General features: G+C 41.4%; 1 protein-coding gene across 3 annotated transcripts in view; it reads left to right on the top strand.

The window, feature by feature from the left end:
* The window catches only part of cenpe (centromere protein E), a 33,614-nt gene that overhangs the window by 11,272 nt on the left and 313 nt on the right, over positions 1–22,029 (top strand). Inside the window, exons 24-57 of one of the 3 annotated variants that reach the window (XM_060860131.1) lie at positions 973–1,266; positions 1,393–1,614; positions 2,064–2,216; positions 3,072–3,278; positions 3,464–3,556; positions 3,649–3,732; positions 5,718–6,011; positions 6,102–6,320; positions 6,393–6,476; positions 6,572–6,649; positions 6,739–6,897; positions 7,809–8,024; positions 8,105–8,323; positions 8,449–8,649; positions 8,781–9,002; positions 9,841–10,062; positions 10,209–10,316; positions 10,418–10,504; positions 10,676–10,759; positions 11,042–11,152; positions 11,691–11,897; positions 12,013–12,168; positions 13,344–13,424; positions 15,036–15,128; positions 15,902–16,090; positions 16,306–16,521; positions 17,773–17,979; positions 18,073–18,276; positions 19,219–19,365; positions 19,582–19,694; positions 19,981–20,078; positions 20,156–20,267; positions 20,353–20,618; positions 20,723–20,761. In XM_060860131.1, coding sequence (XP_060716114.1) covers positions 973–1,266; positions 1,393–1,614; positions 2,064–2,216; positions 3,072–3,278; positions 3,464–3,556; positions 3,649–3,732; positions 5,718–6,011; positions 6,102–6,320; positions 6,393–6,476; positions 6,572–6,649; positions 6,739–6,897; positions 7,809–8,024; positions 8,105–8,323; positions 8,449–8,649; positions 8,781–9,002; positions 9,841–10,062; positions 10,209–10,316; positions 10,418–10,504; positions 10,676–10,759; positions 11,042–11,152; positions 11,691–11,897; positions 12,013–12,168; positions 13,344–13,424; positions 15,036–15,128; positions 15,902–16,090; positions 16,306–16,521; positions 17,773–17,979; positions 18,073–18,276; positions 19,219–19,365; positions 19,582–19,694; positions 19,981–20,078; positions 20,156–20,267; positions 20,353–20,618; positions 20,723–20,761 — 5,485 coding nt within the window. The remainder of the gene's footprint in view (positions 1–972; positions 1,267–1,392; positions 1,615–2,063; positions 2,217–3,071; positions 3,279–3,463; positions 3,557–3,648; positions 3,733–5,717; positions 6,012–6,101; positions 6,321–6,392; positions 6,477–6,571; positions 6,650–6,738; positions 6,898–7,808; positions 8,025–8,104; positions 8,324–8,448; positions 8,650–8,780; positions 9,003–9,840; positions 10,063–10,208; positions 10,317–10,417; positions 10,505–10,675; positions 10,760–11,041; positions 11,153–11,690; positions 11,898–12,012; positions 12,169–13,343; positions 13,425–15,035; positions 15,129–15,901; positions 16,091–16,305; positions 16,522–17,772; positions 17,980–18,072; positions 18,277–19,218; positions 19,366–19,581; positions 19,695–19,980; positions 20,079–20,155; positions 20,268–20,352; positions 20,619–20,722; positions 20,762–22,029) is intronic. The other 2 variants (XM_060860134.1, XM_060860133.1) reach the window with 2 other exon arrangements.

The raw sequence follows: 22,029 nt of genomic DNA, 5'->3' as shown, positions 1-22,029 counted from the left end.
GTACCATTTTGTGTGGATGTGGATTATGATCTTTGATCAAGTTCCACCCACCAGCTGTAGAACAAAGCAGACAGATTTGCATTGTAAAACCTGGTACTTTAGTGAGGCCGTAGATGCAGCGTATGTTAAAGGGGTTCCCAAGGCTTTTGGTAGAAAAATGCACAAAATTTGAACAGAAACCGAAAAGATCATTCTCATCTTTACATCAAACTCACCTTGAGTGTTTGTTGCTAAAACCCTTTGCTTCCATTTATGCATTTGGCGGACTCTCTTATCCGGAGCAACTTCCATTTCTCATTTAATACATATAAGCAATTAACAGTGCCAGCAGTGGCAGCTTGGAGGTCCTGGGAATCGAATTTAAGCGGTGGTCCAACCCCCTTAACCACAGAGCTTCCATGTTCCACTTCCATGGGGGAACATCCCGCAAACTACTAGCTCTTAAATTTGTTGTTAGATAAATAAAAAGTTTGCTGATATGCCTGTGGTGTCTAATTAAATGCTTCTAGATCACAAAATAATACCATCCAAATCTCATCAAGGAACTTCTGTTCTCCATATCTGATCTGCCAGTGTTGGGTTGACCTTACGTAGTATATCGTATTAGAGTTTATTGTGGGATTAAGCTTATTAATTTTATTCTTTTGTCATAAATTTACACTCCATCTTTTCCATGGGTTTAGACTTTTGACAAAATTCCAATTTAAAACAAAAAAAAATCTAGCTTTGATTTATAGAGTTGGATCATTTTTAACGGAGCAAAATTTAATTAACTTATTCCAGTCTGGCGGTCTGATGGAACTGGTGGTTTGCCAGATCTGTTTTTACTCTTTGGCTATTTCCCAAGCTCAGACTTCTATAATGAAATCTTATAATGGCTTTCAGTACAAGTGGAACTTTATCCCTAGACGAATGTAGGACAACTTTACGTCACGTGTGTTACTCTATGGTTTGTGCATTAACTGTCCTCAGGTGTGTGAGCTCACTGGTGAACTTTACTCAGTGCAAGAGGAGAGAGACAGCCTTGTCTCTGCTCAGGCTGCGTCCCATGAGGACAGTGAGAGACTTAAAGGAGAGGCTGTAAAGGTCCAGGAAGGTCTTGAGAAACTGCAGAAGGATTTGTCTGATGCAGAACTCAAGGAACTTCAGTTAATCCAACAGAACACTGAGACTACGGAACAGCTCGTAAATGTCCAAACAGATCTTCAACACCTCCTGGAGGAAAAGGAGAGTCTTCTCAATGCCTTGGAGGAAGCTAAACAGAAGGTTTGTGTGTTTGTTTGTTTGTTTTTTTTTTTTGTTTGGTTATTTTTTTTTTTGTTCTTTACTCATAACTCATCATCAGTTGTTTGTTTGTTTGTTTTTTTCTTCCTTCTTCCCCTTTCTTTATAGTCGGTGCACTTGGGTGAGGAGCTGGAATTACTTCGCTGTGACGGAGAAAGGCATCTATCAGAATTGACCACTATGACAGAAGAGAGGAACCATCTTCAGGAAGCAGTTCACACTAAAGACTCTGAGCATGCTGAATATGTTCAGAACCTCCAGATAGAGCTGCAGACTGTTAAGGAAGAGAGAGATCAAATGAAGAGAGATATGGAGGAAAATGTGGAGCTGGTATGATTTTGAATAAATAAAAATACTGTTTTTTTTTTTTGTTTGTTTGTTTTTTTTTTTTTTCCTTTCCCTACTCTCTGCATGTCATTTGTCCAGGAACACATTTTCAAATAAGATGTATAACATGATGTTACATTCATATGTGTAGCAGCGACAAAGCAAGCAGCGTACGTTCTTCTCCATGAGAGCTAGTGACCGGAGAATGTTTTATATTAGTGGAAGGAAACCGTTTTGTCAAGTGGAACGCTAGTTGCGCCACATACTGATAATTGTTGTTACTATGGCAATGAGATGTAGGAACACGTGCTCCACGACATCCTAGTGCAGTGACTGCAGACATGCAGCGTACATGCTGAATGAATTGGTGCAACATCATAAATATTCTTCTTGATTTTATGCTCGTAGACTTTTGTGCTTCAATTTCCCTTCCTAACTCACCGAAATTTTAGATGATCGAGAATCAAGAAGAATTGCGAGCGGCTCTGGAGACGGCAAAAGTACAACAGGACCGAATGCGTCAACTGGAAGCAGAAAAAGCTCAGCTGGAATCCAGACTGTCCAACCCAGCTGACAACAGTCTTGTGGAGGCTCTGCAACTGCAGGTAATTTAAAATGTGTTGCATACCATATTAGCGTCAACTCTGAAGTCTGATCACCAACGATACTACAGTCACATATGTCGTGTAGCCAAGAGAGCAGAACTGCTCTGGGAATGGTTAGGGATGGCTTATACTTCCTTTTATTCTGCTTCCTCCTCTCTCTCTCACTCACACTCTCTCTCTCTCACACTCTCTCTCTCTCACTCTCACACTCACATATATTGACATTAGCCAGTTTTGGGCATCTGTGCTCATGTATGTGACGGGCCAGACGACACTATCATCTGAGTGTGTTACACTGCTATGGAGAAACGAGTGCCAGAGTGAAATGAGCATAATCATAATCAGTTCAGTTTCACATCTGATCTAATCTGAAGCACAAAACCTCATTATTCAGCTACTGATAATGAGAATTAGCTCCATGTCCCCCGTTGTGCCTGAGGTATTACTACTAAACCGTGTTAGCTACGAAAGCAGAGGTCCAGCTTGTGTCATGTCTCTAGACACAGATGATTAACTGATGCTCGAGCGACGATGGCGAACGGAGAACATTTACAAAGTGGATCTGCTCGGCCTTTTCAGTGACCTGTACGTGTAGTCGTGTATATCTACGTCCACTTTGGTCGAAGCTTTTCATATCAGATCTACACACCCTCAGTGCCTCAGTCCACAGAGATCATGTCTGAGAGAATAAACAAAATGTGATGTACTGCAGTCAAAATTAAATATTTTCTCTTGTTATACTTTTGGGCTTATTTTAAAAGACTAAAGATTTGCTTCCTGTTAATACGTATTATATAAAGGTTTAAATTTCTCACCCTTGACGTGGTGTCCTAACCCGAGCTATCTGGTTTACAGGTGAAGCAGCTGAAAGAGGATCTGCAGTCTGCGTGTGTTGAAAGAGACACTGATGTACGTGATAAAGCTTTTGACTCTGAACTGGAGAGGATGCAGACCAATATCCTCTCCCTGACTGAAGAGAGAGACCAGCTTCAGCAGATCGTTCAAGGCTTGAGAGAAGAGAAAAGCCAGCTGAAGGAAGAATTGGAGGAAAAAGATGGGATGGTAAGGGTGGTGTGTTCCTCCGCTGAACCAGTGCTATCATGAGTTAGCAGATTTTAGGACTAATTCAGCAGCAGTTCTTTTTTCGATTCAATACACATATATAGCAGTTTAAAGATTCATATTTCAAACATGACCAGAATTAATGTGGTGGGTTTTTTTTTTTTAAAAACATGATTATTTTCCAGATCATCCACATCCAGTCGGAGCTGAACGAGAGGCAGCTTTCTGATTCGAAGTGTGTTCTTAATGAGGAGGAGGGTGAAGTTCAGCTGCAACAGGTATTACTGTCAGAGGTTTGGGATATGATCTGGGATGATTTTTTATTTTTTTTTTTACTATTACTGCTACACAATATTCTATTTATCTGTAGATGCAGACTCTTAAAAAGAGGGCTGAAGAGTTGGCACAGGAGAATTCCCAGCTTCGCACAGAACTTGATGACATGACTGACAAGGTCGAGACTCTGGCTTTAAACTGTTGATTTAAATGCCGTTTTTGATTAATGTTGTATTAAAAACAGCAGGTTTGTGTTTGTCGTGTGAAGGCACGCACCAGGCTTTGTATTTTTTGCTGTGTGTCTGTCTGCTTGCTTGCCTGTTGCTCTGTGTTTCCGTCAGTCTGCCTGTTGCTCTGTGTCTCTGCCTGCCTGCCTGCTTGCCTGTTGCTCTGTCTCTGCCTGCCTGCCTGCCTGTTGCTCTGTGTCTCTGTCTGCCTGCCTGCCTGTTGCTCTGTGTCTCTGCCTGCCTGCCTGCTTGCCTGTTGCTCTGTCTCTGTCTGTCTGCCTGCCTGCCTGTTGCTCTGTGTCCCTGCCTGCCTGCCTGTTGCTCTGTGTCTCTGTCTGCCTGCCTGCCTGTTGCTCTGTGTCTCGGCCTGCCTGCCTGCCTCTTGCTCTGTGTCTCTGCCTGCCTGCCTCTTGCTCTGTGTCTCGGCCTGCCTGCCTGCCTGCCTCTTGCTCCTACTCGGCCTGCCTCTTGCTCTGTGTCTCGGCCTGCCTGCCTGCCTGCCTCTTGCTCCTACTCGGCCTGCCTCTTGCTCTGTGTCTTAGCCTGCCTGCCTGCCTCTTGCTCTGTGTCTCGGCCTGCCTGCCTCTTGCTCTGTGTCTCGGCCTGCCTGCCTCTTGCTCTGTGTCTCGGCCTGCCTGCCTCTTGCTCTGTGTCTCGGCCTGCCTGCCTCTTGCTCTGTGTCTCGGCCTGCCTGCCTCTTGCTCTGTGTCTCGGCCTGCCTGCCTCTTGCTCTGTGTCTCGGCCTGCCTGCCTCTTGCTCTGTGTCTCGGCCTGCCTGCCTCTTGCTCTGTGTCTCGGCCTGCCTGCCTCTTGCTCTGTGTCTCGGCCTGCCTGCCTCTTGCTCTGTGTCTCGGCCTGCCTGCCTCTTGCTCTGTGTCTCGGCCTGCCTGCCTCTTGCTCTGTGTCTCGGCCTGCCTGCCTCTTGCTCTGTGTCTCGGCCTGCCTGCCTCTTGCTCTGTGTCTCGGCCTGCCTGCCTGCCTCTTGCTCTGTGTCTCGGCCTGCCTGCCTGCCTCTTGCTCTGTGTCTCGGCCTGCCTGCCTGCCTCTTGCTCTGTGTCTCGGCCTGCCTGCCTGCCTCTTGCTCTGTGTCTCGGCCTGCCTGCCTGCCTCTTGCTCTGTGTCTCGGCCTGCCTGCCTGCCTCTTGCTCTGTGTCTCCGGCATGCCTGCCTGCCTGCCTGCCTGCCTCTTTCTCTGTGTCCCTGCCTGCCTGTTGCTCTGTGTCTCTGCCTGCCTGCCTGTTGCTCTGTGTCTCTGCCTGCCTGCCTGTTGCTCTGTGTCTCTGCCTGCCTGCCTGTTGCTCTGTGTCTCTGCCTGCCTGCCTGCCTGCCTGTTGCTCTGTGTCTCTGCCTGCCTGCCTGCCTGTTGCTCTGTGTCTCTGTCTGCCTGTTGCTCTGTGTCTCTGTCTGCCTGTTGCTCTGTGTCTCTGCCTGCCTGTTGCTCTGTGTCTCTGCCTGCCTGTTGCTCTGTGTCTCTGCCTGCCTGTTGCTCTGTGTCTCTGCCTGCCTGTTGCTCAGTGTCTCTGTCTGCCTGCCTGCCTGTTGCTCTGTGTCTCTGCCTGCCTGCCTGCCTGTTGCTCTGTGTCTCTGCCTGCCTGTTGCTCTGTGTCTCTGTCTGCCTGCCTGCCTGCGTGCCTGCCTGTTGCTCTGCGTCTCCGTCCGTCTGTCAGCTGTGCTCCACTAGGTCATTATTCCAAATCTATGATATTGCTGTTGTGAATTAGCAACATTGATTGGATTTTTATATGCTTCAACAGGGTTATTTGGGTTATTTGCTTTTTTTTGCTCTTAATGTAATGGACATGTGGTGTGTGGGTGGTTTTTGGTTTTCCCCTCCCCAAAATTTTCTAACTTCTAACTCTAAATTTTTTCTAACTTTTTTTTCTAAATTTTCTTAACTTCCTAACACCTTTTTATTCTTACTTTTTCCTCTTTTTAGGTAGGTGAGCTCTCAGAAACTCTTAGTGAGGCACAAAGTGAGAAGAATCGCTCGCTTGCTGCTCAGTCTGCATTGCATGATGAAAATATAAGACTCAAGGAAGAAATGGAAAAAGCTCAAGAGGAGCTTGTCAGGATTGAAGGTCAGATGATTGATTCTCAGCTGAAGGAAGCTGAAGTCAGCCAGCAGCACGCTGAAACCACCGAGCAGCTTACAAAGGCTCAGGCAGACCTGCAGCACTTTACTGGGGAGAATAACAAACTGCTCATGTCTCTGGAGGAAGCCGTCCAAAAAGTGAGTTTGCGTGAGCAGGTCAAAGGAATTTGTCTTAGGTTTATGTTGAGAATATTTGTGTATTTAGCCATGATGTACATCCTTATACAGGCAGCACAACTGGACGAAGAACTCCAATCTCTTCATTGTGAAAGAGAGCAGCTTCTGGGTGAGAAGAGCGAGGGAACTCTCTATCAAGAAGAGTTGGAGAGCCTTCGTGCCGTAGTTTCCTCCGTGACCGAGGAGAGAAACCAGCTTCAGGAGATCCTTCAGGGTCTGAGAGAAGAACGCAGCCAGCTGAAGAGAGACCTGGAAGAGAGCAATGACATGGTAACTCCGAGATTTAATAATAAACATGACTGTAACGTCTGTGGACAGTGGAACTGATGAAGTTTTCTTCAGCTTATACAGGCGCAGGAGAAACTAACACAGAGTGAGATCAGTTCACCACAAGAAGCAACAAGTGTCCAAGATGAAGTCCAGCAAGTGAGTCACATGTTTATATAGTAGACTGTAATATAAGATCTTTACAAGAGACTTTTAAATGTTTATAACACTTTTTTTTTTATTCCTTGGTACAGCAGCTACAAGAGCAAATCACAGCACTGAGTGAGGAAAATCATCAGCTGAAGATGGATGCTCAGGAAAACGTGGAAATGGTAAAAGGTTGCTCTAACGTCACTTAGCGTTTGTGGACCTGAACGAGCCGAGAGATGTTTAATGACTCGTTTTAATTTTATTCGTGCAGATGATTGAGACTCAAGCAGAGTTGAGGTCAGCACTTGCAAATATAAAGGAACTAGAGAAGAACATGCGTGAGTTGGAAGTGCAGAAGACTCAGCTAGAGTCCAAAGTGTCCCAGACAGACAGCAGTGAGGAGAACCAGCTTGTGGATCTGAAAATTCAGGTACGTCTATTCACTGAAAGCCATTCATGAAATTAACCATTAAATATACATATTTGTATTTGGAAAGTGGGTTGACAAGTTGACAATCCCAACCCATATTCTCAGACCATGCATAAAATGAAGAAATTGGAAGCATGTATTTAATGTTTTTTTTTTTTAGCGTTTAGTGGAACAAGATTTTATTTATGTATATATATATGTATATATATATGTATATGTGTATATATATATATATATATATATATATATATATATATATATATATATATATATATATATATATATATATATATATATAATTTTTTTTTTTTGTTGCAAATCCTTCTAGCAGCTGCTATTAAGTGTGTTGCATCCGGAAGGTTAACAGCTGACCCTGGGAGCTGTGTGACAAGGAAAAAATCCTACATTCACCTGGGATTCAGAGGCTGAAATCTTTAATTCTGTCTCTGCGTCTGTGCCGCTCTTCTTCGCTCTCGTCGTCTGTGCCGCTCTTCTTCGCTCTCACCACCTGTGCCTCTCTCGCCCTCGGTGTCTGTGTCTATTTGTCTATCAATCATATGGCAAAATGTAAAACCGTATACTGTCCTGGAAGCCAAAGTAAAATACGTTGATATTGATGTTAAAGAATTGTTTGGTCTAGACAAACATATCCAATGTCAATTTGGGTAAATTTTGGCAACCAGCTGAAACTGAAGACTATTGATATTTGGAATTCAAAGACCAAAAAAAACAAACAAACAAAAAAACAACAACAGATCATTCTACGAAAAAAAAAAACCAACTGCTCCACAGCAGCCCATTATACTTCTCTTATTAGTCTGTTCTAAATATTTTCCTTTCAGTTCTTACTAAAAATAGGTTGTCTCGAATTAAGGTTGTTTTTTTTTTTTTCCCCCCCATACTGTTTGTAGATTGACCGTCTGAACGAAGAACTCCAAGCAGTCAATGAGGAAAAGCAGCGTCTTCTTTCTGAGAAGGAACAGGATCGTTCTGCTGAAGAATTGGAGAGAGTTCGGGCCAACGTGAGCTCACTCACTGAGGAACAAGACCGACTTCTGGACGTACTACAGGGCCAGAGGGAAGAACAGAACCGGCTAAAGAACATCTTGGAAGAGAAGGAAGACATGGTCAGAACACACTTTTGGAAAATTTGAAGGACGTTTGTCAAGCTATGATGTACGCGATGTTAACATTGATGTCTTCTCAGATTGTGCAGCTTCGAGAGGAGCTTCAGACCGCTGCTGCAGAGAGAGACGATCTTCTGAATAGAATAACTGAAGACGCCGTGGAGGATGCTACACTGGAGACGGTCCGTGCGAGTTTATCCTCCCTCAATGAAGAAAGAGACCAACTGCTGGAGATCCTGCAGAGCCTGAGGGAGGAGAAGAACCAGATGTGCAGTGAGCTGGAAGAGAGAAATTCTAGGGTAATAAAAATCATGCCTGTTTTTCCTCAAGAAATGTCTCTAAAACATAGAGGACCGAGAGCAAAGTCAAATTTTTTTGCTTTGTTTTAAATGTCATGTGACGTAAATGCACGTCTGTATCGCAGCTGATGCAGCTGATTGACGAGCTCCAGATTACTACAGCTGAAAAGGACAACCTACTGGCTGAGAAATCTAAAGATGACCTGGATAACAAAGCAGAGTTGGAGAGACTCCAGAGCAGTGTTGCATCTCTGACTGAAGAGAGAGACCAGGTGACAGAGGAGAATAAACAGCTGAAGACTGAACGTCAGGAGATCTCTGAAACGGTATAAACTTTGAAGGTTCTGTGGTTTATTATGCTAATCCTGAGTTTCGCAGTATCTGTATGACCTTGTCTAAAGATTTCCCAGCATTAGGGTATTTACACTTTTTTTTTTCTTTCTCTCCCTTCCCACAGGTAATGCAGTTAAGAGAGACGCTTCAGTCTACAAGTGCAGAGAAAGAGCATCTTCTGTCAGAGGCGACCAAAGAGAGCATCGCTCGCATGGCTGAGATAGAACAGATCCACGCAGATATCACCTCCATTACTCAGGAGCGGGACCAGCTTCTGGAGCTTCTGCAGGGCCTGAGGGAGGAGCTGCTTCAGCTGAGGAAAGATCTTGAGGAGAAGGATGCAATGGTAAAGGAAGATGAGTTCTTTTAGATGGAAGAAAGAAAGCAGACACGGGAAAGGTGCAGGCGTGAGCCGTGACTAAAGAATTATCATGAGAAGTCAAAGCATGTAATGTATTTACATTTCAGGCATTAAGCAGACACCCTTATACAGAGTGACTTACAATTTTATTTCAATTTATACAACTGAGCAATTGGGTTTAGGGCCTTGTTCAGGGGCCCAGGAGTCGCAGCTTGGTGGACCTGGGATTCGAACTCATGACCTTCCGAGCAGTAGTTCAACGCCTTAGCCACTAGGCTACCACATCACATGTATTAGCTAGCATGGTCTCATATTTTGGTTGCATGCCAACTTAGTTTGCTATAAACTAATAATTTAAGAAGTAGCTACTTGCATACGTTAATAGAAAACGAGTGAAATAAAAGTAAATACACTACCAAAATAAATCCGTTATACTAGATGATGTGTTTGCATGAACATCAAAATATCATTAAAATCATTTTATAAATTTTTTTAAAATACACCTCGGTCAGAAAAAATATGCCTATACCCCCATCATGTGGTGATACAGAGGTTTCCGTTTAGCCCACATTAGACTGAACCATTATTATTGAAAGGTGAAGAAAGACTTAGATTGGATTTAAAGTTATCGTTGTTGTGCGCAGTTCAAGTACAAAGCCAATGAAGTGAAATTTTTTCCTTGTTATATATGCTCTGTTTAGATGTTTTTGTCCAGATCAAACTGAGATTTTATTAGTTGAGAGAGATACACCACTCCATTTTGGAGCACCCCAACAGTGAGAAGTGCAGAGACTGATGATGAATTGGATTTTCTTTCTGCAAGGTGATGCAGCTGAAGGAAGATTTCCAGTGCGCTAGTAACGAGAAGGATCGTCTTCTGGCTGAAAATGCTACGTGCAGCCTGGAGAAAGTTGAGATGCTAGAAAGACTTCAAGCAAACATCACGTCTCTAACTGAAGAGAGAGACCAACTTCTAGAAGTGTTGAAGGGCATGAGGGAGGAGAAGAACCAGCTTCAGTCTGACCTGGATATGAAGGATGAATTGGTAATGAATTGGGGGGGGGTGTTATTGTGTGACATCATCAATCAGTGAAGGCTTACCAAATTCCTCCTCAAATCAGTCTGCAAGAATTTTAATGTTCGCCGTTCACCGTTTTTTTGTTTTTTGTTTTTCTTCTGTTTCTATTACAGTTACAGCAGCTGAAGGATCTTCAGACCGAACGAGAGCGGTTATCAACATGTAACTCTGTGAACGAGGATGGAGACAATCTCCAGGAGCTGCTGCAGGGAGTGCGAGAGGTAAAGACAATTGAATTAAAATCTGAGCCATGTCCAGTTGAGATGTCGCAGGAGACTGCAGAGGAAGCAGATAGTTCATTAATAAACCTGCTCTTTTGTAGCTCATCCAGGTTCAGGGCGAGCTGAAACAGAAACCACTGAGTCCTAAAGCTACCTGGAAAGCTGAGCTCCAGCAGGCCAGTCAAATTGTAATGAAAATTTTAATCCTTCAATCTACATCAAAACAATTCATCTTTGTGTTTAGCACCTATATGTTAATGCAGGTGATTCAAACACCTGGATCTGACGTTGTAGAACATTCAGAAGTGAACTGAGCCGATAGTTTTGAACAGCTACAGTGTTCTTGTGTTATTTCACAGATGCAGGCGCTTAAAGAAGAAGTCGAGTCTTTAAGGAAGGAGAGAGCGTTACTCCAAAATGATCTTCGGGAAACCGCTGAAACCGTAAGTGTTTTTTGTTCATCATTTTTAATCCTGAGTTTCATGCTTTTGCATCAGTAATGAAAAAAAAACCGGATATATTTACTGTATAAACTTATTAAATGCATGAATTAAATTGAATTTGCATTTGTTTCTTAAACGAATGATCTATGGTTGCATGCTGGTCTTTGTTTGTAGTGACCTTGACCTTTCCATGCCTCTAAACATCAGTCAGAAGCCCTGTTAGAGCGATGATATCTCTGGGTTAAGCACAGGATGTAAACCTCTTCTCGGTTTTCTCAACAGTCAAAAGCCTATCAGGACTTGTTCCATTCCACAAGGGAGGAGTTGAAGCAGCAGCAGAATGCTAACTTAAAGGCCCAAAATACTGAACAGGAGACTCTTCTTCAGCAGCAGGTATGTGCTTTCAGCTTTACGTGTCCCACTGATGCAGCAACATGGACATTGGAAAATCTTCTTAGTAGCTTTACTGATATAATAAAGCATGCAGAAGCCCAGATTGAATAACGTCATGTGTGCGATGCTTCCACTGGCTGTGATTCATCACCTGGATCAGACTCATGGTAGTAAAAATGACCAGTTAGTTGTTTTATTGTTCTCAAAATATAAACAAACTTTAGTTTAGTTGTTGATCTCCGTCAGAATTCCGTCACCTCCGACTTGCTCATTAGGGAAAATTGTTAGAGATGTATAAACTTTTAAGATTTTATTTTGTCTCTATACTTCTCTAAAGCTGCTTTAAGACAATGTGAACTGTTCAAATCACGTTCAGCATCAACATCGTCTACTCTACTAAACTCGGGGCAGACCATAAGATTTTATTCTGACCTCTAGTCAAGTTTATTCTCATTAACTTTTGATCTGTATACAGTATAAAAAGCCCCCTTGTATCCTGCATGTATCGTTTATCGCACATGCTTTTTCTTTCCATTAGATGAGTCAGATGAATGCCGGCCTTTCGTATCTGAGAGAACAGCTTATGGCAAAGAAAACCACCGAGAACCTCAACACAGACATGCAGAATCTTCTGACTCGCATTGCCTCTCTCGAGGAAGAAAAAACAAAACTCCAAGAGCTGCTCGAGGCTGCCAGAGAAGAGGCAGCTAACCTGAGACGCGACCTCCAGGAGAGCCAGCAAACGGTAAGCAACACGAGCAGCAGACGCACACGTTTACCGATCCACACTGCCGTTCACCCCTGCTTACAAAACACTAGCGCAATCTGAAAACCGGCTTTATTTTTGCCTCCATTTGTAGAAACACAAGCTTATGGAAGAGCTTGAAAATCTTTGTGGCATTAAAGAGCAGCTTCTTAACGAAAAAACACATGCAGATCAGCTCCAGGAGGTTTTTTGTGGTGTCAGAGCAGAGAGAGACCAACTCAGGAGGGAGCTGGAGCATAAAATGGAGGAGGTAAAAAAAAAAAAAAAATTGTGTATATATATACCAATTATATATACCAATATTATATATATATATATATATATATATATATATGTATGTGGGTGGTTGACGTGACGTGATTTTAATGTAACAGTGTAAATACTCACACAAATGTTTTTTTTCTTACAACAATCATATGTAAATGAAGTAAATTACTGTATTTTATGTTGTAGTTTTACATTTGGATGAAAAAATATTTTTTGTTCCTGTTTATTTAAAGGCTTTTATGCCAAATGTCCTGCGGTGTGACTGTAACATAAATGAGACATGAAATATAAACAGCTATAAAATAAACCAGCAACATTTGGAATAATTCATAAGAGCTTTGGCATTATTTTACAAATATTAACTTAATAAAAAAAAGGTTCTTACATACAAAAACAATATACAGGAATATTTACAACAAGCAAAATTTTGTAACATAAATGCCTCCTGTGGCGTGACATGGAAGTCATGTGGTGTGACATCACTTTAAATGCAACTAACTGGCTTAATTCGATTTTTATCATGATGTAGCTTTCAAAGCACTGCATAATTTATCACAAAAATAAAAAAAAACAGTGCAGTAAGACTTTCTCATTTTACGAAATATTTCTATGCGAGTGAGTGAGAAAAGAAGGTGCAAGTAAGGAGTGGAACTGAAAAACAGTTGTGAAAAATAACTATGTTGAATTTTAATGATGATTTTTAGAAAAGGCTTCTTAAACTTTAACATATGTGATTTGCAGTTGAAATCAGTAATCTGTATATTTTCTCTTTACTGTAGTGTGGCGTCACACCGCAGGACATTTTACATCTGTTGCTGTGAAAAAGGCTTAGAAAATAGCATAAAGAAGGGGAAATTCTATAAAACAGTAACAGTGACACCAACTTCAGCCTTTGAACATTATAATTTCATATATTTTGTTTGAAAAATATTTTTGTTTGTCATATAGGGGAAAAAAAATACTGTTTCACCTCTATTTGTCAAGTGCCCATATATGTGTGCGTGTGTATATACACACACACACACACACACACACACACACACACACACATCATATATATATATATATATAATTTATTAGTGTATGTGTGTATATTGTATACATAACGAAGATTGTTCATGTGCAGCATGAAGTAAGGATTAACACCTGTGTTTTCAGATAACGCACATTGAGGAAAAGGTGAACGGACTAGAAAAGGAGAAAATACAGCTCGAGTCTGAAATAAGTTCTTTAAGCCAGGTTAGTTTTGTCAAGTTACCTGGTTAGTAGTAGGGATGCACCGATACCACTTTTTCTCTTCCGATCCGATACCAGAGTTTGCCAGTATCGGCTGATACCGATTCGATATCTGTGTTCTTTTTACCTTTAAAACTAAAGAATGTATACAACTCGCTTAGTTAAGATTTTTGTTTCTGGCAAAGAAATGCAAAAATGCCCATTACTGGATGAAAAATGAAAACACACATAATCTTAAAAAAAGTATTAATGCAGTAGCCACCAGTACTTTTAACAGTTTGTGGTATAACAATCTAAACCATATATACTGCAATTATTAAATTAAATTATTTTCTGAAGAAAAGGTAATATTTTAAAGTGAATCTTAAATTAGAACTCTTGAAACACAATGCAAAATGTATTAAACAGTAAACCTTGCACTCATCAAAAAAAAAGTGCATTGCAACAACCAACAGAACAACCATGTCTAAGCATACAGACGTCACCGATGACATTAACCTGTTTCAGGATTCACTTGATAAACATTATCAGGTTTTTTTTAGGAATATTACACTAGTAGTCGGTTTCGGTTCAATGTTTTCCACAACGGAGAGGGGCTGATCATCGAGAATAATGAATTCCAAGAGCTTTCCTGTTATTTTTACAGCTTTTGTGCTCTGTTGTGCCATTTGTTTTTGGTTCTGAAAAGCATCCATCAGGGTCATCTGCTTTGACGGATCGTCCTTTTTCAGCTGATGCTTCTGAAGATGCTTTAGAAAATTTGTTGTATTGTAATTCGAAATACTACATCCACCTCTTGAAACTTTGGCTTTACAGACATTACAATTTGCAGCGCTACTCTCTGCTGAATCAAGCAAAAAATACTTCCAAATGAGCGACATGTTTAACGCGCTGAGGTAAATGGAAAGGGTGCCTGCTAAACTTGCCTGTCTGTCGCAGGCGGTTGTGCAACATATTTCCCATAAAATGTATTATATTTATTTTCATTAATGTAATTTAATTTAAGTGCATGGGCGTTGGGACCCACCCACCGACAGGACCCACCCACTTTTTAAGACCAATAATATTGGACCCACCCACTTTTACCGTCTCTATTCAGCGAATACTGTTTTTATTACTTTTCAGAGTGCTGCCAGTCGAATCCATTCTACTTGAGGAATGCCCTAATAAATTAAAGTCCATTCCGTGTTTTACCTACAGCATTGACCACGCTCCTGCTTCCTGAAATACATGGGCGTCGGAACCATTATATGTGGGTGGGACAGGACACACCCACTTTTTATTTGCTTCCGACACCCATGTATAAGTGTCTTTTTCTTATAAGTTCAATCAATAGACTATGATGTTTGCTGTTCATTACTCAACCACCACAGGTATCGGATTTGGATCGGTCACGCACCACCGATATCCGATCCACTCAAAATGCTTGGATCGGCGTCGATACCGATCCAAAATATCGGATCGGTGCATCCCTAGTTAATAGTTTAAGGAGGCAGTAGCTGGATACTGAACTCACTATTCATGTGTTTGTCAAGCCCTATATGCACATAGCCTGGAAAAATGTCTGGAAATACAATATGAATTTTATGTGAAACTACTTTTCTTTCTTTCTAGTCTCTTCATGTTGTGAATGAACACACTGATGCCTCTAATGAAGGAAGGCTGAAGATGATGTCTGAAATTGAAATCTGTAATGAAAAACTTAAGGTAGGAAATTAAGAGCTTACTTTTTTTTTAATTCTCCTTTAATTCTTTTAGTTAGAAATGAAACTTGACCTCCATAGTGTTTTTCACATAGTCATTCCATCCAGGATTTTGCCATTTTTGCCATCAGTGAAATGAACACAAAATCAAGTGAAGTCTTCAGTATTACTGCAGATTTGTACGGTGGCTGAGAAGTGCAAAACAAATGAACAAATCTGAAAACACAATGACAAGTCAGACAACCCGGAAGAGGTAGGCATTATTTGTGAATGGAAACTTACCGATCATTGGACAAGACACCTGTCATTCAAGATATACAGGTGAATGAAAGGTGTCTCATCTGATGATCGGTATGTTTCCATTCACAAATTATGCCTACCTCTTCCGGGTTGTCTGATTGATTTGTCATTGTGTTTTCAGATTTGTTAATTTGTTTTCAGATTTGTTAACGTATTTTCGGATTTGTTAATTTGTTTTGCACTTCTCGGCCACCGTAGATTTGGCATGAGACACGTTTTGTGTGGAGGAAAAACTCCAAGTTGCATAAAAAAAAATTTAAATAAAATCCTGAAGCAAAATCAAGCATTTTTGGCCACAACAAAAAAACTGTTCTTTAAAATCAGTCTGTTCCAGAATTTCACAAAATGAGTTTACATTTATTGTATTTAAGGTGAAATCTACAACACTGCAGGCAAATTAGTTAAAAACTACAGGACTGTAATTTCTTTAGATTCTCAAAATCTCAAGCAAATTTGTAACATTTCCCCCAATTCCAGGTTGCGTTCTTCAAGCTCCAGGCTATAATCGACCGTCCAAAACCCAAAGATCATCTCACAGATGGCAACAGCAAAGAGAATACCCTGTTTTGTCAGCTGTTACCGTTTGTTCCGAGATCTCATAGATCTGTGTTCGCTGGTCTGACTTCCAAAACAATTCATCTTGATGACCTGCTTAGGAAAAATGAGGTGAGTCTCTGTCCGGAACTTAACCGTGTGTACAGACATCCGTCTGAATCAGGGAGTAAATCTTGTATTTGGCCGTTAATTTCTCACTGCAAGAACAAAAGTAGTGTGAAACATCTGAGAGTTTTAATTTACAGATTTCCAGGGCAGTAGTTTTAGCACTTGGGTTGTTTGGTTTTTTTTGGATCAGCTGGAAACCAACACGTCTTTCCTTTTAGGTGACCTTGCAAAGGCTCGCAGCTCTGCACAAGGCCCACTTCATGAAGCAAGTACACCGTGATGTGGCTTCCTTCGAGGAGAGACGGTTGCATGATGTGCTTATTCGCCAAGCTCAGACTCCGCCACAATCCCTCCTGATGCCTCCCGGGGACTTCCAGGAGATTTGGGATCAGAGACTTTTGGAGCTGTTGGACAAACGCAGGCACGATCTTCAGGTGTGTTTGGTGTTTTCACAGTGTTATGCAAGAAATCCCTTGAGGCTTGCGAATACACAGCAGTCATTTTCCAGCACTAGAAAAACCAAACGTTTCATAATGTGTAGTCATGGTGGTTGTGTGCATGTGTGTTTATACCATATCTATTAATATTTTTGCGAGTAAATAAAATGTATATATTACAACAGAACAGCACTGCAGTGTTGTGTATGAGTAAAGATGCTGCACCAGAAATACTTTAGCACACAGGACGAAATGTGACAAATGTCAACAGACAGCTGGAGTCGGAGTTCAGTCGTGGTGTGAACAACAAGCGGTCTGCAGCCACATACATGCTACAAAAACAACCAAGAAAACACATTTTTCCCTTTCTAAGTCAGTTGAATATCAAAAGCACTGATACCCCTTTTCCACCAAAAAGAACCGGGTGCTGGTTCAGAGCTAGTGCTGGTGCTGGTTCAAAGTTGGTTCCACTGGCGAACCTTCTAAGAACCGGTTTGTCTTTCCACCGGTTAGAGAGCCGTCACAGTGCAGAGTCTGAGGTCACTGTATACGTGTCACGTGTCCCAGCAACTTTAGCGCAGCAGCGGCAAACAAACATCAACAATGGCGGATGTTGCTTTACTGTTAATGCTCATGGCTTTGTGAACCTACATTGGCTCCATGTAATTTGTATAAACGGAGGTTGCAATCGAGAAAGTACATAGAAAAAAGTTAGCCTTAGCATGTAGCTACCTCCTATCATGTGTGCTGATAATTGATCATATTGTGGTAAAGTAAAAGTGTATTAAACATTAGTATACTTAGGGTACATTATCAAATGTGCTAACAGTAGCTCCGCCCACAGCCGCAACGCAAGCAACGTTTTGGTGCTACTTAAGAACCACTTTTCCTGGTTCAGAGCCGATGCTTTGGCTGTCAAAAGAAAACTGATTCTAAATTAGGCTCTGGCTCCGAACCAGCACTCAAACTGCCTCGGTGGAAAAGGGGCATGATGAGATGACTTGAACTTGATTTGAGCAACTGGTTCACTCGAACTGATTGTGGTTCATGTAATCTAGAACTAGGAACACTGAGTATGAGCATGTAATCTTTCTGATCTCGTTCTGATTTTCACTGTGTTGATATCTGTGAATTGGTTGCAAATTGTATTAATTCCCTTAAACGGTTTAGTTTCATTAGTTGTGTTTATCATCCGTTTTTTTTTTTTTTTGCTTCAGGGTATTAAGTGAAGTCTTTTTCTCTTTGTAGAACATATACAGTATTCTGGACTTCCTGGAAGATGGTGTTGCCAAGCATGCAGTCACACTTTCAGAGGAACTTCAGGCACGAACCCGTGCTAATGATGAGAGCAGGGCGCTGGCTGGAACTGCAAACATGGCCGCTGTAGTTCAGTTCTTTGAGCGAGAGCTCGTTCGACGCACAGCTTCGGCAGAGCGCCTGAGAACGTTTCACCAAGTAAGATTTAACTCTATTCTAGAAAATATCTAGTAATAGCTCTTAATGCCATGTTGAATACATGGGCTTATTAGGAATCTTTCCATCTTGCAGAGCATGCTGGATAAATACAGCTGTGCAGTTTCTTTCCTGAAACCTTTGGAGGAGGAGTCAATAAAGAGACTGAAGGAAGAGAGGAGTGAGAGTCTGACACTGCTGACATCTTGGAGCAGTGAGAAGCCCAAAACTGAGGCTGACTTACTGCAGGCCAAACAGTCTCTCTCCCTTCAGTTGCAACGGGCTCAAAAACACTTAGAGGTAAGATTTAAGCAAGATGAGGATGTATCGGATATACACTATATAGCTAAAAGTTTGCGGACACCTCATTATCACACCCATGCACGGTTCCTCCCCAAGCTGGTGCCACAAAGTTGGGAATGCAGAAGTGTATAGGATTCTGTATTTTTATTTTATTTAATTTTTTACATTCCACTTCACTGGAATTAGGAAGCTCAAACTCTTGGGTTCCAGCATGACGGTGTCCCTGTGCATGAAGTGAGCTCCATGAAGAACTGGTTTACCAACGATTTTACAGACTGCACCCTCAGATCCAAATCTAGTGGACCCAAGAAGAGTGGAGCATTAACATTTATTGCATTTGGCAGACACCCTTATCTAACGTGACTTACATTATGTTACTGAGCAATAGAGGGTTGAGGGACTTGCTCAGGGGCCCAGCAGTGGCGGCTTAACGGACCTGGGATTTGAACTCGTACCCTTGGTAGTCCATCACACATCCCCCACATATAGGGCAGGGAGTAAATCTGGAATGAAATGGTCAGGGGTGCACAGACTTTTGGCCATATAGTGTATATTTCTGATGAAGTAATTTTTCAGAAACATCCGTTCTTGCTTTCTTTTTGTTGGGAAAACCTTGTTACTCTTACTGGACAGCTGAGTGGAAAAAATGCTGTTTAATTCACCAAAGACATGTTTTATAGAATATTTAATGTGCATGATGATGGTAATTAAACATTTTTGTGTAAGGAATAAGACACAATGAGGCAGGAAGAGAGATGTCTGCTGTGTCTATCACGCTGCGAGTTCAACTTCAAATGAAACTAAATTTTCTCCATTCAAAATCACACATGGAGATAAAGTAGTGTGATGTACTGTACAGTGTCTGTCTGTCTGTCTGTCTGATGTACAAATTTGTAGCTCATTGTGACTAATGTTAAACATGTTAATTGTCCCTGTCAGGTGCTTCAAACGAAAATGGAGGAGTTAAAAGCCCAGACAGACATCTCTAACCAGAAACATGCAGCCAAGCTTGAAGAGCTGAGCTCTGCTTTAAAGGAGAAGGAGGATCTCATCCAGAGCTTGCAAGTGAAGCTGAAGGAGTCTGAGGTGGGTTAAAAATCTGTGGGTTCAAAACAGAGGCAGGGCTGGTTTTCAGTTTTGTGATCTATTAAATCATCTCTGTGACCCAAGAACATTTTTGATGCTTCACTCATGTGTTTTACTAGTTTATAGTTTTTAAATCAGTGTTTCATTGTTTGTGTAGCTTGTGCAAATGGACTAATAGTGATCCACTTTTAATAACGCTGCTCTGTTCTTGTTCAGGCTCTTGCAAAAGTGAAGATGCCACCTAGTGCTGCTGAAATGGAGACCATGAAAGATAAACTGGTGAAGATGGAGTTTGAGCACATCGCTATAACTACCAGTCATGAAAAAGAGTAAGAGATTTTTCTTGCTAAATGTGATAATGTGAATAGTTTGATTAGACAAATGTTGGTGTGATATTGTGTAATGCTGTGTAAATGGGGGTAACGCTGGTATAATGTAGTGTAAAGGGGGGTAACGCTGGTATAATGTAGCGTAAAGGGGGGTAACGCTGGTATAATGTAGTGTAAATGGGGTAACGCTGGTATAATGTAGCGTGTGTCTTTTTTTTTTTTTCTCAAGGCAATTCACAACTAGCTGATTTTTACTGTTTTTTTTTCTTCTTCTAAAAAAAAAAAGAATATCACAGTTAAAGTCAGTGGTGGAGCACAGAGGTGATGTCATCCGCAAGCTGAAGGAGACTCTCCGAAAAACCCAACATCAGGACGAACAGTCATGTAAGCTGTGCTCAACTGAGTTCATGGAATTTCTTTAGCTGACTCCAAGTGGTAACCTTTGTTTTATTTTTCTCTAGTTATGGAAGGTGAGGATCCTCATTTTAAACCTGGTGCCCAGGACAAACTTCCTACTTGTCATAAAGATAAAAAGATTGAGGATCTGGAAAAGAAGACTGTGCAGTTTGAAAGGTAAATAGATTGATGGTTAATTTAGCTAGTATTCTAATCCAACACAAGAACCCCTTTTAAAAGATTCAATCTGTCTATTTTCTAGCCTGTTGAACAAGCAGCAAGAAGAGATCAATAAATGGAAAAAAAGAGCATATAGGCTGAGAGAGAGCAAGAAAGAAGCCCCTCATTCTCCACGCACCCCAACCAAGCGACCTCTGCTGTTAACAGAAAGCGACATGTACTCTCCCAAGAAATCGCTCCTCGATTCCCCCAAAAGCAAGTTCTTTGACCTCCATTCTGAGACAGAAACGATGTCGATCAAGTGCCCAAAGCAGTTCTTTGATAACTCCAGCCTTGGTACTATGCCAGGTATGTGTTCAGCCGTCTGAGTGTTATTTGTGACGTTGGTCTGAAAACGACGGGTTGTGTGTTGTAGCTTTTCATTCAATGCATTTTCTTCTCATGTATAACAGCTGAACCAGTTTCGACTGATTCCTCAGAAAGCGATGAGGGTAATGTACCGTATACGTTGACGGGTTTGTGGTGTGCAGTTAAGATTTCCTAGCATGTTGCACTGGCCTGGTTCTGTCTTACACCATAGTTTACATGAAGTTCTGCACAGGTTTTCCACCGTTTTTAAATCTGCACATGATCATCTAATGAGAAGAAGGGCTTGTGGACCTCACCACAAACACCACTGGTGGCAGCTGCATAGCATTTTGGACACATCATTAACTATATATCGTCGCTGTCGGGCTGAATCCTCGTATCTCCAAAACCGTTATTTTTCAGGAAATCAAAAAAACGCCGTACCTTATCTGCAGTGCACAGGGTTTAGTCCACGTTGCAGTGGATTGTCTTGCACTAAATTCCTGTCCTCAGACGAGCACCAGAACTAGTGGGGGTCAAGATTTTTTTTTCTTTGAGCCCAGTGTTTTGAAGACATTTACCTCAGAAGACGTGTTGATTCGTTGCGACTCTTCTTGAGGAGAAATATGACGTGAAGTGAGGAAGAGGTGGACAGTTGAAGTGTCCAATGGAGTTATGAGATTTGCGCTCAAGCTATTTTCAAGACTTTAGATTGGTTAATAACTTGTAAAAATAACAGACCCACGTGGGGACTGACCAATAGCATTGATATGTGAAAAAATATGAAATTGACCAAATTTGGACATATGAGGTTTCCGCCCGACAGCGACGATATATAAAAACCTGGGATTAATTTAGGGTTAAAACCGTTAGTTTAACTGGTTGAGCTTGTGATCAAGGCTTATTATATCACCTATGCAGTCAAATGAAATGACATTATTGAGACTGACTGAACAGGTATAGAACTGTGGTATGTTGCTTCATCCCATTCAGTAACAGGAAATAATTCATGATTTCAACATGAGAAATTCGACATTTGATGGTGAACCTGAGACTTGGCTCATAATAATGCTGGTATTAAATGAATAATCTGTTAATCCCAGTGATGCTACATTCACAAGTCGGTCGCTTTCACATTAACAATCTGTCACATTAACACTAGTCGCATTTTCTAGTTCGCTAGAATGGTCATGTTAAAATAAACAAAATCATAATTTCAGCAAAGTCTCAGTTTAAAGTCTCAGTTCAAATTCTGTTGTCCGTGATTTCACCTGATGACAAACGTTTGCTAGCATCTGATTGACCTGTTTATGGCAGGAAAACATGGAGTTTTGAAGTTGTAGAGACATTTGAACAAAAAATAGAAATTAGTGTATTAGGTTATACATTTAATTATTCTTAGAGAACATGC

The sequence above is a fragment of the Tachysurus vachellii genome, chromosome 24 (genome assembly GCF_030014155.1).
Source record: "Tachysurus vachellii isolate PV-2020 chromosome 24, HZAU_Pvac_v1, whole genome shotgun sequence".
In the NCBI taxonomy this organism is placed as follows: Eukaryota; Metazoa; Chordata; class Actinopteri; order Siluriformes; family Bagridae; genus Tachysurus; species Tachysurus vachellii.
The sequence above is the reverse complement of the archived record's forward strand: the minus strand, read 5'-3'. Positions and strand labels throughout refer to the sequence as shown.